Source organism: Ctenopharyngodon idella, chromosome 19 (assembly GCF_019924925.1).
Source record: "Ctenopharyngodon idella isolate HZGC_01 chromosome 19, HZGC01, whole genome shotgun sequence".
In the NCBI taxonomy this organism is placed as follows: domain Eukaryota; kingdom Metazoa; phylum Chordata; class Actinopteri; order Cypriniformes; family Xenocyprididae; genus Ctenopharyngodon; species Ctenopharyngodon idella.
Window position 1 is genome coordinate 240,233 of NC_067238.1, and position 13,011 is coordinate 253,243.

Consider the following 13,011-nt stretch of genomic DNA (forward strand, 5'->3'; position numbering starts at 1 on the left):
GAATGCCTTTTAGAAATCATGTAAATATTGTTTGAATTGTTTTCTTTTCTGTTACAAATGGGTGTCAGAAACAAAGTTTTTCCACTTTGGTGTAAACAGTCAGTGACTTGGCACTCCAAGACAGTTTTGGCCAAATCCGAAAATTAGTTTTTAGGCGTCTATGTACCTTTAACTGCTGTAGATGCCACTGCTGAAGACACTCGTGTAGGTCCCTGCAGTCTCAGATCTGCGGGGAGGGCTCAGTAAAACTGTACAGCGCAAGAGAGCAGCATTCATACATCAGAATCTCTCACAGTTCGCCTGTGCATCTGACCAATTTGAATTGTAATGAATAACAATAAAAATATTATTTAGAGACATAGCACAGGTAAGTAACAGACTTTTTGATCTGAAATGCTGCATTCAGATGTGATTTTTGTGAATGTCACTTTAGAGTACGATACCTTAAATTTGTTGATCTTTCACTGCTCAACATTGCTAATTTGAGTGATTGCTTGTAACAATTTTGTTAACTTTTAAAGATTAAAAAAAAAAAAAAAAAAGGTATATAACATTTAAAGAGGCAGTGCATGCATTAAAGTGTTTATAACTTTTTATACTTGTGAAACGAATTTTTTAAATTTTTTTCTGATTTTTTTATTTTTTTGTTAAAAAAAAATAGATTTGTACCTTTAAAAAAAAAAAAAAAAAAAGTCTGGGGGGAAAAAAGGAAAAAGCCTGGGAAATGTATTTACTCTCATTTTCTGCTTTCTGTAAAACCTCAAGTCCCTATCAGCCTCTGTGTTGTGCAATGTTTTGAGTGCGTGTGCGTGAGTGGGATTGTGTGTGGGTGGGACCGAGGACACTGTATGTAATCTGCGGTCACACACTCATAGTTAACGTGAGCTGCTCTGTCATGTGTGCGTCATGTTTGTCTTCAACGGACTGCCCTGGTTCTGCGTGTCAGGTTATTTCAGAGAAGAAAACTCACTTATCTATTTTTCCGATTCTCTTTCCAACAGCTCTGTTCTTCAGTAGTGGCTTTGTCCATGGCGTTCTTGCAGAGGACTGGAGACTACTGCCACGCTCAACATCTACACGTCTAAACCCGTGGAGAATGTGCTGCGCTCTTTCCACTGATTTCTGGATGCACCGAGACACTCTTCCTTCTACTACTTGTGGTCCTGCCACCCAAAACTCCTCCCAAATCTAATGGGGTGATCTTACCTCTCTGGCTACAGCAAGCCATTAGAGAGAGGATAGAAGATATTGGGGACTTTGAACCTCGAGGAGTTTTGCAGCGTTTTATTCACGAAGAAAGATCAGAGGCATCCATTGGGTGAATTTGCTTGTGAACGGTTTGGACACTGAGTTAGAGGAAGCAAAATGGCTCGGATGAACCGACCGGCCCCTGTGGAGGTGTGCTACAAGAACATGAGGTTCTTAATCACACACAACCCAACAAACTCCACTCTGAGCAGCTTCATAGAGGTGAGCATTTGTACACCATCTTACCCTGTGAGTCCCCTCTCTGCGTGTATTTGTGTCGTCTGTTTCCTCCCACCCTCCGCTTCTACTTTTATCCCTCGCTTGAACACACATTCATTTTAGCAGCATGTCCCGTCTCGGCTCACATGGTCTATCTTAAGACAACTCCACTGTCACATGGCCCACTCATTCTTATCTTGCTGGGAAAGTGTACATGAACCATAGAGGCTCTAGTGATAACAGCACATCCACAAAGCCTTCGTTTCTATGGAAACCCATCCCAGTGCTCTGTCACATTGCAGGGATGAGGTACAGAGCGTGTTCATGGACAGCTTACCTTACCTCTCACCCCATTAAAATGATTGTGTTTGTATTTTAATGTGGAAAAATTATGTCAGAACAAATGGTGATTGGTTTTTTTTTGTTTGTTTGTTATTTTTTTTACTGAATTGAGTTGTTTTTTTTTTTTTTTTTTTTTTAATCGTCTGTATTTCTATTCCCATCACACCTTAGGATCTTAAGAAGTATGGTGCCACAACAGTGGTCAGAGTTTGTGAGATAACCTACGACAAAACCCCACTGGAAAAGGATGGGATCACTGTCGTGGTAAGTGCACATATTTTTGATTCCCTTGTAAGCCATAATGCACTGTCAGCTGAATATTACTTACAAAAACCCCCCCAAAAAAACGGGGTAATAACTTGTCACCCTGAAGGGGTTTATTTTGCGATGTCGACCTTCTGACTATAGGTTATCTCACTTAATGCACAGCAAATGTGTTTTTAACAAGTCTTATTTTCCTGTTATAATATCTAAAATTCCTTAAAACAAGATACGTTTATTTGAGAAGAAACACCGCATAAGACATTAAGACGTTGGCATTCTTGTTAAAGAAGTATATTTTGTCATATTACACAGGCATTTTTTTTTTTTTTTTTACTTGTAAACACGTTAAAATAAGTAAAAAATAAATTCTGCTAGTGCAATAAGACAAAATTCAGTAAAAAAAAGATTATGCAAAATGTGAAAAGTCTTAAAGTCTTAGTGTTGCTTCTCAAGTAAATTTGTTTTGTTTCAATTTTTAGATATTTTAACTGGAAAACCAGTAACAAAAGTGTAATTATGGTCACTTTAGTTTAGGGTCCAATTCTGATTATTAACGAACTATTAACTGTGACTTTTGCCTCAATAAACTCCTAATTACTGCTTATTAATAGTTAATAAGGTAATTGTTCAGTTTAGGTACTGGGTAGGATTAAAGGATTAGTTCACTTTAAAATGAAAATTACCCCAAGCTTTACTCACCCTCAAGCCATCCTAGGTGTATTTGACTTTCTTCTTTCTGATGAACACAATCAGAGTTATATTAATAAATATCCTGACGCATCCAAGCTTTATAATGGCAGTGAACAGGATGAACGAGTATAAAGCTCAAGAAAGTGCATCCATCCATCAAAAACATACTCCACATGGCTCCGGGGGGTTAATAAAGGCCTTCTGAAGTGAAGCGAAGCGATGCATTTGTGCCACCAGACCGCCTTCCGTATTCACGAAAAAAGTGTAACTGACGTCGCATAAGTTACGCTTTTTTCGTAAGTTAAATACAGAAGGTATTTGACGTAGTATATAAGCGTTTTGAACTGCAAGAGTTCTACACTTTATTCGTAAGTTGAATTCGGTAGGCGGTCTGGCGGAAGCTTGATATTTTACTTTATAACTTGTTAAATATGGATATTTTTCTTACACAAACATATCACTTTGCTTCAGAAGGCCTTTATTAAGGCCCCGGAGCCGTCTAGAGTACGTTTATGATGGATGGATGCACTTTCTTGAGGTTCATACTCGTTGTTTCCCGTTCACTGCCATTATAAAGCTTGGATGCGTCAGGATATTTATTAATATAACTCAGATTGTGTTCATCAGAAAGAAGAAAGTCATATACACATAGGATGGCTTGAGGATGAGTAAAGCTTGGGGTAATTTTCATTTTAAAGTGAACTAATCCTTTAAGGCATGTAGAAGTATGGTCATACAGAATAAGGCGTTAATATGTGCTTTATAAGTACTATTAAACAGCCAATAACTTAGTAATATGCATGCCAATAAGCAACTTAATAGTGAGAATTGGACCCTAAAAAAGACAGCAGAATGATATGAGTGACTGCTATTTAGAAAGTGCATTACCCAGGACAACGCTCGAATATACAGTTTAGTGGTCAATATACAAAAATATTTGACCCCAGAATGCAACCATCACCCAATCAGAATCAGCTATTCTAAAGCTGTGTAAATAAATCATGTTTATTTCACATTTAAAGGGCCAGATGGTGAAAAGGATGGAGAGGTAAGAGCTTCTGGTGCACGTAGGCAGTTATTGAAAGTGTTCTGCGTTAGAAGTGAAAAGTGAAACGGCTCCCCACAGACCCCCCTGACCCCTGTATACTCGCTCTCTCTCTCTAACACACACACACACAAACACAAACACACACACACACACACACACACTAAATTCATTATAGAGAATGTTCTCTTCCAAGCAGCCACACGTGTTTCTTATTACCGACGTCAACGTTTCACTGTTGCTATGGTAGCAGCAGAGCCTGGTCGCTCCGTGTGGCCTCCGATCGGTCCCCGCCTACCTTCCCCCACCACCCAGCCTTTCTTTTATACTTTTTCTTCTTGACTTTCTCACAACAAAACTGTAAAAAGAAAGAAAAACTCAAGGCGAACTGTTTCATAAGTCCTGTCTTTACTGCCTTCTGTGAATATAAAGGACATTCTGGCTGCTCGATACACCTCTTTCTTCCCACAGCCATTTGACAAACCCAATAATTCATGCAAATATAACATTTTTTATTTTGTCCTTCAGAGAGGTTGATCACCTGCAGTGAAATAAGACTTCTGTTTCAAGACGCATTCAAAAAACTCAACATGTATGGACATTAGTTGCTTGCGTTGGTGTCATACACTGCCTAAGACATATGTTTGTTGTTTATGTCTGCTGCACAAGTTGCTGAGAAACTTTGTGAAGCAAAAAACCCCAGTGGGAACAATCACCAGTGTTGTTCGGCTCGTGTATTTGTGCGAGCACCTGCAACAAGGGAGTAAACTGCGTGCTCCAGGGAGGCGCACACGTGCCATTCCGCACCCTTCCAACTCAGAACAACACTGTACAGAGATCTGCGAGACTGCAGGCTTGAGCAAGTGACCCTGCTACCTAATTCTGGATTCCCAAAGTAGGCCACGGCTGTTTACCCAACCTGCATTACATCAGTGGCCCTCCATCCGCTCCCGCAAGGTTTCTGAGGCATGTTTGCCCAGGGAATCAATAGGATGGGCTGCAGGGAAGTGGAGGAAGCGTTTGTGGCACGTCATTCATGCTTCAAAGGCTTTTCTGTAAAGCCAGCCTCCTAAAGGCCTTGCTGGTCTGACTTGTTTACTTGAAAAGACTCACACCTGCTAGTGTTGAGCGTTCTGTCCCTGGGGCTGTTGTGTGGCTGCATATCACTCGTCGGTCCCGTGTGATAAGCGATATTTTGAGGCATCTGAATGCCGACTTGTGTGTGTACTGTGAGAAAGCTCTTTATAATTTAGGCCTGCCCTGCCAAGCCTCTGTGGATCACATGAGTATGTGTTTGTGTGGGCATCTGCGCCTGTGAAGACATGCCAGTTAGTGTACTGGTCTTCATGAACCACATCCCTCAGTAGCTGAACCACATCAAAGTCCCCCAGCAGTGGTTTAGGTGGGCAAACGGAAGAGGAGAGGTGGGATTTTCCCGGTCTCCTGTCAAGCATGATTGTGATTCACCTCTCAACTTGAGGTCACGAGAGCACAGGAAAGATACACGCGTATGCTAAATTTATGCCATGTTCCACATGCCTCTCGGGCCTCACACTTTGCCTTACTGACACAGAAGCATGCACCGCTTTTACAAACCACCTGAACAGTAGCAGGGATTGATAGATGACAGTACATCACCAACATTTGTATCAAACCCTAAACTTGCACATTTGTTGGTAAGCTGAATGGTTTATAGCAGTGTCTGAAAGTCTCAAACCATATTGTACAAGTCCCAAAAAAAACAACAATCTCAGTCGATAAGAGACTCCATGGCTTCAAACACGCATTTAGCAGTGATCTCAGATTCTGTAGTGCAATTATTTGTTCTGGAGTAAGTTTCCCAAAAGCATTGCTAACCAACTATGCTCCAACATTCCAACAATTTGGTGTTTCCCAAAAAATATTTCTAATGAACATTTGCAAACAGCAGCACAAATTTGTGTGGTTGGAACTACAGCTCTCGACTTATAGTTAGAAGCATATTTTTTTGTTAGAACCACATGTGGATAGTTCAACCTAAAATGAAAATAAAGTCATCATTTACTCACCCTGGTGTTGTTCTAATGCCGTATACCCTTCTTTCTTTCGGAGAATTTTTGAAAAATGACCTGTTTGCGCTTGTCCATATAATGGCAGCGAATAGCTACCAGCATCAAGCTTTTTAAAAAAGACGCAAAAGTATCACAGAATGCGACACGTGTCATATATTCCAAGTGTTCTGGGGGTATACAACAAGGTTTTGTGAAAAACAAGCTGAAATGTAATGTTGGCCTATTATTTAACGAAAATCCTGACCTTGGCTGTGGGTCTTCTGTGCATGGCTAAATGAAATGCGCATTCGTGAGACTTTATTAGCTCCATGGCTCACTCCGTCTCACCCAGAAAAACAACAGAAGTTGTGAGAAATCAAGATGAATAAATACGCACTACTTGTACTTTCTTCACTGAGTTATATCTCCCGACCAGAACTCAGTTTGTCTGAAGACAGTTGACAGATGTAAAACGCGATGTGAACTTGTTACGATGAACACAATGGATATATTCACCTCAGAGAAGAAGGTACATGAATTGCATTTCATGTTGCGTTTTTGCTAGTCTTGAACGTTTTTGTTAGTCTTTGTTAGTCGTGGCCCAATTTGGACATTTTCACTTGGGGGTGTACTCACTTTTGTGGCCAGCGGTTTAGACATTAATGGCTGTGTGTTGAGTTATTTTGAGGGGACAGCAAATTTACACTGTTATACAAGCTGTACACTCACTACTTTACATTGTAGCAAAGTGTCATTTCTTCAGTGTTGTCACATGAAAAGATATAATAAAATATTTACAAAAATGTGAGGGGTGTACTCACTTCTGTGAGATACAGTATATATACAAATTTCACTCTACTTAGTTTGTCAAGATCAAGAAACCACCATTTCGAAGAGTCGAATGCTTTAATATCTTTGACATAAGGGAGAACCCATGATTGAATCAAACATCTGGAAACAAAATAGCGAAGTAGTCCTCGGACGGCAATAATCGGACATTAATCTGATCTTGAACCGATGAATTAGCAGAAGTTATTACTCCACCTGCGTGACGACATCATTAGCAATAGTTCTATATTGTTGAACCAACTTGGTTGAACAACAGATGTGCGTCAAAGTTACTATGGTTTCAGGAAACAGTTGTGACTTAATTTCTCCAACAATGCATCATACTATGGTACTTCAGCAGCCAGCTATGTCATTGTATGGGAAATGCACCCGTGGATGGTTATTTCTGAATGGTCCTCATTAACCCAGTACTGTTGCAGGTCTGACCTCCCCCAGCACCTTCACCATTTGGATAACCCACTTTTATAAATAAACCAAGTGTAAGAAACATTTAGCAAAAGCCAGCAGATCCTCTTTTAGACTGTGAAAACTGATACAGTGGCCTCAACCATTATTTGGACACATTAGTCACATTTAAAAAAAAAAAGTGTTTGCATTAAATGCAAACCTGGTGGCATCTGTAAACAAATGCATACTAGCTCTTCTCAGAACTAACTTCACTTTCTGAGCCATTTTTGCAATTCACACAGGTGTTCACTCGCAGTAACCATGTGTAGTTCATCAAATTAACATTGAATGAAACTAATGTTGGACAACCACAAAGTGTTTCAATACTTTAATTTTGAAGTTCTTTGAAATATTTTGCTTTAGAATTGTTTCCTTCTTTTTCTTCAAATTAATGCCACTTGGTTTGATATTATATAAATGTTGATATAAATATCTACGTTTGTCTAAATACTATTAGACTCAACTTTTTTATCTTTGACTCCTTAAATGGACATTCACATTGACAGCAATTTGCAGCAACAAACTGACTGGATGTTATTCATTGTCACTAACTTGAGGCAACATGAACAAAAGCCACCATTAGATGCACCAAATTTGAACATAGTTTATCACGTGAAGTCCAAAGTAATGTATTGTTTCAAAGTCAAAGCTTGTCTTCAGTGTGAACAGACATTTAATGTGCTCATGTTAAGGTGTAGCTTGTTCTTCTCTCCCTAGGACTGGCCATTTGATGATGGTGCTCCTCCTCCCTCTAAGGTTGTGGAGGATTGGTTGAGTCTCCTGAAGAGACGCTTCATTGAAGACCCCGGCTGCTGCGTGGCTGTGCATTGCGTGGCTGGTTTAGGAAGGTCAGTAAATGTCCTTACAGATACAGAATTGCACTGATCTGAAGATTTAAACATATCTTTAACTAGCTGACTAGCTGGGTTTTGCTCAGGCCTGGGAACTTTGGGGGCAAATGGGTTCATTTCTCTTCTGGTGGCCCATAAGTAAGCCCACCTTTGGTGCCCTGTTCTAGACCTTAATCTGGAAAAGAATGTGTACTGTGTGCCCTATAGAACATTATGCACCTCTAGTCTCCCAGGAGATACGTCTCCTCTATTAACTCTGGAAGAAGTTGATAGTCCCCAATGGACTGAAACCATACTACGTACATAGCAAGCGAGAGGTACCTCTTCGGAGGGTTTAAAGTGGACAGAGTCCTCCGCCAAAGTCAACAGTCCCTAAAGTGCACTGACTCTGCTGCAGTCCCGCTCTGTTTTAAGAGGCATCTGGGTGAGGGCCGAAGACAAAACAGGAAGTTGCTTTTTACGGCCATTTGTTATTACTGTCCTCCTCAAACGTGTGCTCAGTCCATGGCCTTTATGCCAGACAGTCTATCCCACATGACTGGAATATTTTTTAGCTATACATGATGCTCCCAGTTACCTTGTGGTTGAATTTTGTTTATGAATAGGCTTTTTTTTTTTTCAGTGGGTACATATGGGTACTGTGGGTACATAGTTTCATGGTAAAACCACAATATTGCATAACGTACATAACGTACTATTGCAGTTACAAATATTGAATATTATGCGTCTCATAGACAGATTATGTATTTATGATCTCTGTTGGTACGCGTACCACGAAACAAAACACCACAAACAACGGCTATAAAACAGCAAGTGACGTTAAAAGGAGGAGGAGGTAGTCTGGCCTCGCTGCTTTCGTCTTTTGGGCGGTAAAACTCCGTCTCTGACGCACTTCATCCACTTCCAAAGGGAATAGGCCTTGAATCTTGAAAGAGTGCCAGTGTTTTTTTGGCCTGACTCGTTTATTTTCAGATGGCAACTCTGTTTAGAGCTGGGGATATACTGTAAGATTTAACTGTCTGTAATGTACAGTGTATGTTTGAAAGTGAAGCATTGAGGGTTAAGTATTAAAATTTGCTTTGCTGTGCCTACAGACATGAATACCCCAGTCGCTGCTTGTTAAGGAGAGGTGTGCTGTTACTTTTGTAAGAGATCGGATTTAAGATTTTCCGCTTGGCAGGCGATAAAGAGATAGGAAAGATCCCATAGACATTAAAGAGAGGACCCGAGTGATATGCAAAGACCAGAATATCGTAGAGACTTAGCAACAGCACAAACAATTGTTTTCCACTACTCACCTTTTCTGGAAATTATTTTTTCTTGCTTTGCCTGAATCTTGACCTTTAGGATTGTGAAACCGTAATTATTGTATGATGTATTAACTCCTTGTAATGCATTTTCCACTGCATTTAATGTGGCATTGCTCCATATGTTTTGCACTGTACAGCTACAGTCATTTATATCTAAGATCATGGAACTAATGAGCCAATAAAGTTATGTGTGTGTTAGAGTTGTTTCAGCAGTCAAATCTACTACCAGTGAAACAATGCAGGTTGTGTTGTATGTTGTTTTATTCAAGTAAACAGTCAGTAATAAAATAAAGAACAAACTTAACAAATTACAAGTAAAACAAATAAAAACAATAGAACACAGATACAAATTAAGAATTCAGTCCTTTGAAGTTTAGCAGTATCAAGTATTTAAAAGGTAAGTTCACCCAAAAATGAAAATTCTGTCATTAATTACTCACGCTCATGTTGTTCCACATCCGTAAGACCTTCGTTCATCTTCGGAACATGAATTAAGATATTTATCAGTGGTTCGGAGCGTGTATCAAACTGCCTAAGTCACGTGATTTCAGTAAACGAGGCTTCGTTACATCATAAGTGTTTTGAAATTTCAATGGTTCACCACTGGGGGGCGTGACTTTGGCAGTTTGATACACGCTCTGAACCACTGATTCGAAACAAAAGATTTGTAAAGCTTCGAAGCTTCAAGAAGCAGTGTTTTGAAATCGCCCATCACTAGATATTGTTGAATAAAGTCGTATTTTGTTTTTTTTGGTGCACAAAAAGTATTCTCGTCGCTTGATAACATTAAGGGTTAAACCACTGTACTCACATAAACTGTTTTAAATATGTCTTTAGTAGCTTTCTGGGCATTGAAAGTGTTAATTGTCTTGCTGGCAATGCAGGCCTCACTGTGCCATCGGATTTTATCAAAAATATCTTAATTTGTGTTCCGAAGATGAATGAAGGTCTTATGGGTGTGGAATGACATGAGGGTGAGTAATTAATGACAGAATTTTAATTTTTGGGTGAACTAACCCTTTAAGTAAACATTCAAAAACTGTAAAAAAAAAAAAAAAAAAAAATATATATATATATATATATATATATATATATATATATACATACATACATACAAATATATTTCTTATAAAACGCAAGAATACAAAAAGTACAAAAAACAGCTAAATTACTTTTGACATTGCTTGTTTTTGTAACATCTCTCTCAATGTTTTTTTTTTTTTTTTTTCTGTAGAGCTCCAGTACTTGTGGCCGTGGCACTGATTGAAAGTGGGATGAAGTACGAAGATGCCATCCAGTTCATCCGACAGTACGTACATCTCTCTTGACTTCTTTCAAGGACAAAAAACCTTGAGCTCTTGACGTCAACTGCTATATTCATGCAAGTGGATCTTAAATACTAGTTCTCAGTTGCTATGCTTGCCAGAGTACCTTTTGATAGCAAGGCCAAGCTTAAAGCTTTCAATACGCAAAAGATTTGCAATTTATTCTTTTTTTTAAGCTCCGCCCCCTCAGTTACTGTTCCTTGTGTTTTCAATGCTATTTTCAGTCCAATGTGGGCTGGAGTGAAACATGAGCTTGCGAGCCATTTTTATCTGCCATGTTTCTTGAAGGAAGTCATTCAGTTGTAACGTGATGAAATTGTAAATCACCTTGCTGATAGACGTTTTTTGATTTCACAGGAAGCGCAGGGGTGCAATAAACAGCAAGCAGCTGACGTATCTAGAGAAATATCGGCCCAAACAGAGACTGCGCTACAAGCACCCGCACATTTTCAAGAACAAGTGCTGCATCATGTGACTGCACCCTCACCCTACTGTTCTGAACCAAGCTGAACCTGATGGACTGGGCCACAACTGATGCACTTTGCTGATTTGCTATAAAAATATGAACCGATTCGGTCTGGATGAAAACCCCACTGGTGCCTAAAATCCTCCTCACTCTGATTGTGGTGTGGATACTGCCATGGCTTTTCCGAGACTTACGACTTAGAGGTCTGAAAGGCTACGTATCTCTGAGGTTAATGAGATACGACGAAGGCAACCTCTGACCTTTGACCCTGCACCAGGACTGACACCCTAATCATGCCTCAAATGATTGTGATTGTCTAAAAGAGACAGGCGGTGTGATAATGTGAATCATGGACAAAATTTGTGCTCTTTCTCACTCTCTCTACTACTTATTTTTCTTTCTACTGCTTTCCTACTCTTCCCTGCCAGGAGTCTGATTTTTAGACAACTACGGTTCCTTTAACACTTTGTTTTCAGCACAAATCTTTTTACTGTTGACCTTTTCCATGATGCTTTTGTTTTATGAGCAAACAACGGTTAAAGTGGACTAATGAAGGGCTTATGTGAAAGTTATTTCTTTTTCATAAAGCAACTCTTTGCTATTTCTATTAGGTTGAGTGCCAGACACTAAAGGGTTTCTGAAAGCTACATATGAAGGCCAGCGAAGGCCAAGGAATTTAACTGCGAAAATGCTTATGCGTGTTTATGTGCTTAAAATCAAACCTTGTGTTTGTTGGAGTAATTTTAATGTGTTAGGACTTCAGGGCTTCCTGGAGGCAATCTGTCCATGATACTTGTCCAGTCAGGTCAACAGAGATCAGATGGTAAAAAAGGCCCTATATGAATGAATTACCAGACAAGACGGTGGTTTAAAGTTGCTTTCCTCTGTTTTTTAAGAACACACCTCCAGCTGCATAATACAAATAAAGGCTGTTGCAATCATGAATAAGGACTGTTAGTGTTTTGTCATGAGGTGACCTCATAATGTGTAACAAGTTCACTGCCTGTCAAAATATTGCCATACTGCCCTCTGCAGGGAGGTATGGCAATTTCATCTTCTTGATGAAATTGTGATTGCTAACACTTTATTTGGATGGTCCACTTTAGACATTCTGCTAACTGTAAGTAATTTTGCAACTACGGAACGTCAACTAACTCTCATCAGACTATTAGCAGATAATAAGACAGTCTACTAAGACTTTATTTTGATGCTCCTCCAACATTCTACTTACTGTAAGTAACTTTGCAACTACATGTCAACTGATTCTATCCCTAATATAATAGTCTACTACAGCCTACTAATACTCTAATGAGAGTTAGTTGACATGTAATTGCAAAGTTACATATTTTTAGTATAATGTCTAAAGTGAACCATCGAAACAAAGTGTTTTTACATGCATGACCTGTAAAATAAAGGTATTCATGTTAAACCCATTGAAGATCCTTTAACATCCATGGAACCTTTCAATTGCAAATGGTTTATTAAGATGTTCTTTTAAGAACTGTTTACTGAAAGGTTCTTTGGGGAACCCGGAATGGTTCTTCTATGGAAACATTCTGAAAACCTCCTTTTAAAAACTTTATTTTTAAGAGCGTATGCTGCTAAACAACATGTAATACACTCCAAACATATAACCATTCTTTATAAAAATTAAAATACAAATTAAAACTCCAACTAATTCACAATCATGAAAATAAAACATCTTAATAATAATTTTGTCTGTATTTTTACAGTATACATTATGTGACATTAATTGTGGGTACAGTTCAAATAAAAATGAGACCCTTAATGACCCACCTCCACAAGAACTTGCACAATTTTACTCGTATAATTCCAAAGTAAATAACACATTAATATTACTGCATGGAAATTTTAAAGCTATAGTAAGGCTTTAACCAAGAATATGAGAAAAATTCCAGATAAAT

General features: G+C 39.0%; 1 protein-coding gene across 2 annotated transcripts in view; it reads left to right on the forward strand.

Moving 5' to 3' along the window:
- Nucleotides 1-12,034, forward strand: part of ptp4a3a (protein tyrosine phosphatase 4A3a) — a 32,720-nt gene extending 20,686 nt beyond the window's left edge. Inside the window, exons 1-6 of one of the 2 annotated variants that reach the window (XM_051873155.1) lie at nt 209-367; nt 1,002-1,470; nt 1,981-2,073; nt 7,852-7,982; nt 10,530-10,604; nt 10,978-12,034. In XM_051873155.1, coding sequence (XP_051729115.1) covers nt 1,366-1,470; nt 1,981-2,073; nt 7,852-7,982; nt 10,530-10,604; nt 10,978-11,095 — 522 coding nt within the window. In that variant the 5' untranslated portion in view covers nt 209-367; nt 1,002-1,365 and the 3' untranslated portion in view covers nt 11,096-12,034. Of the gene's footprint in view, nt 1-208; nt 368-1,001; nt 1,471-1,980; nt 2,074-7,851; nt 7,983-10,529; nt 10,605-10,977 lie in introns of those variants that run through there. The other variant, XM_051873154.1, reaches the window with a different exon arrangement.
- Nucleotides 12,035-13,011: the final 977 nt, after the last annotated feature.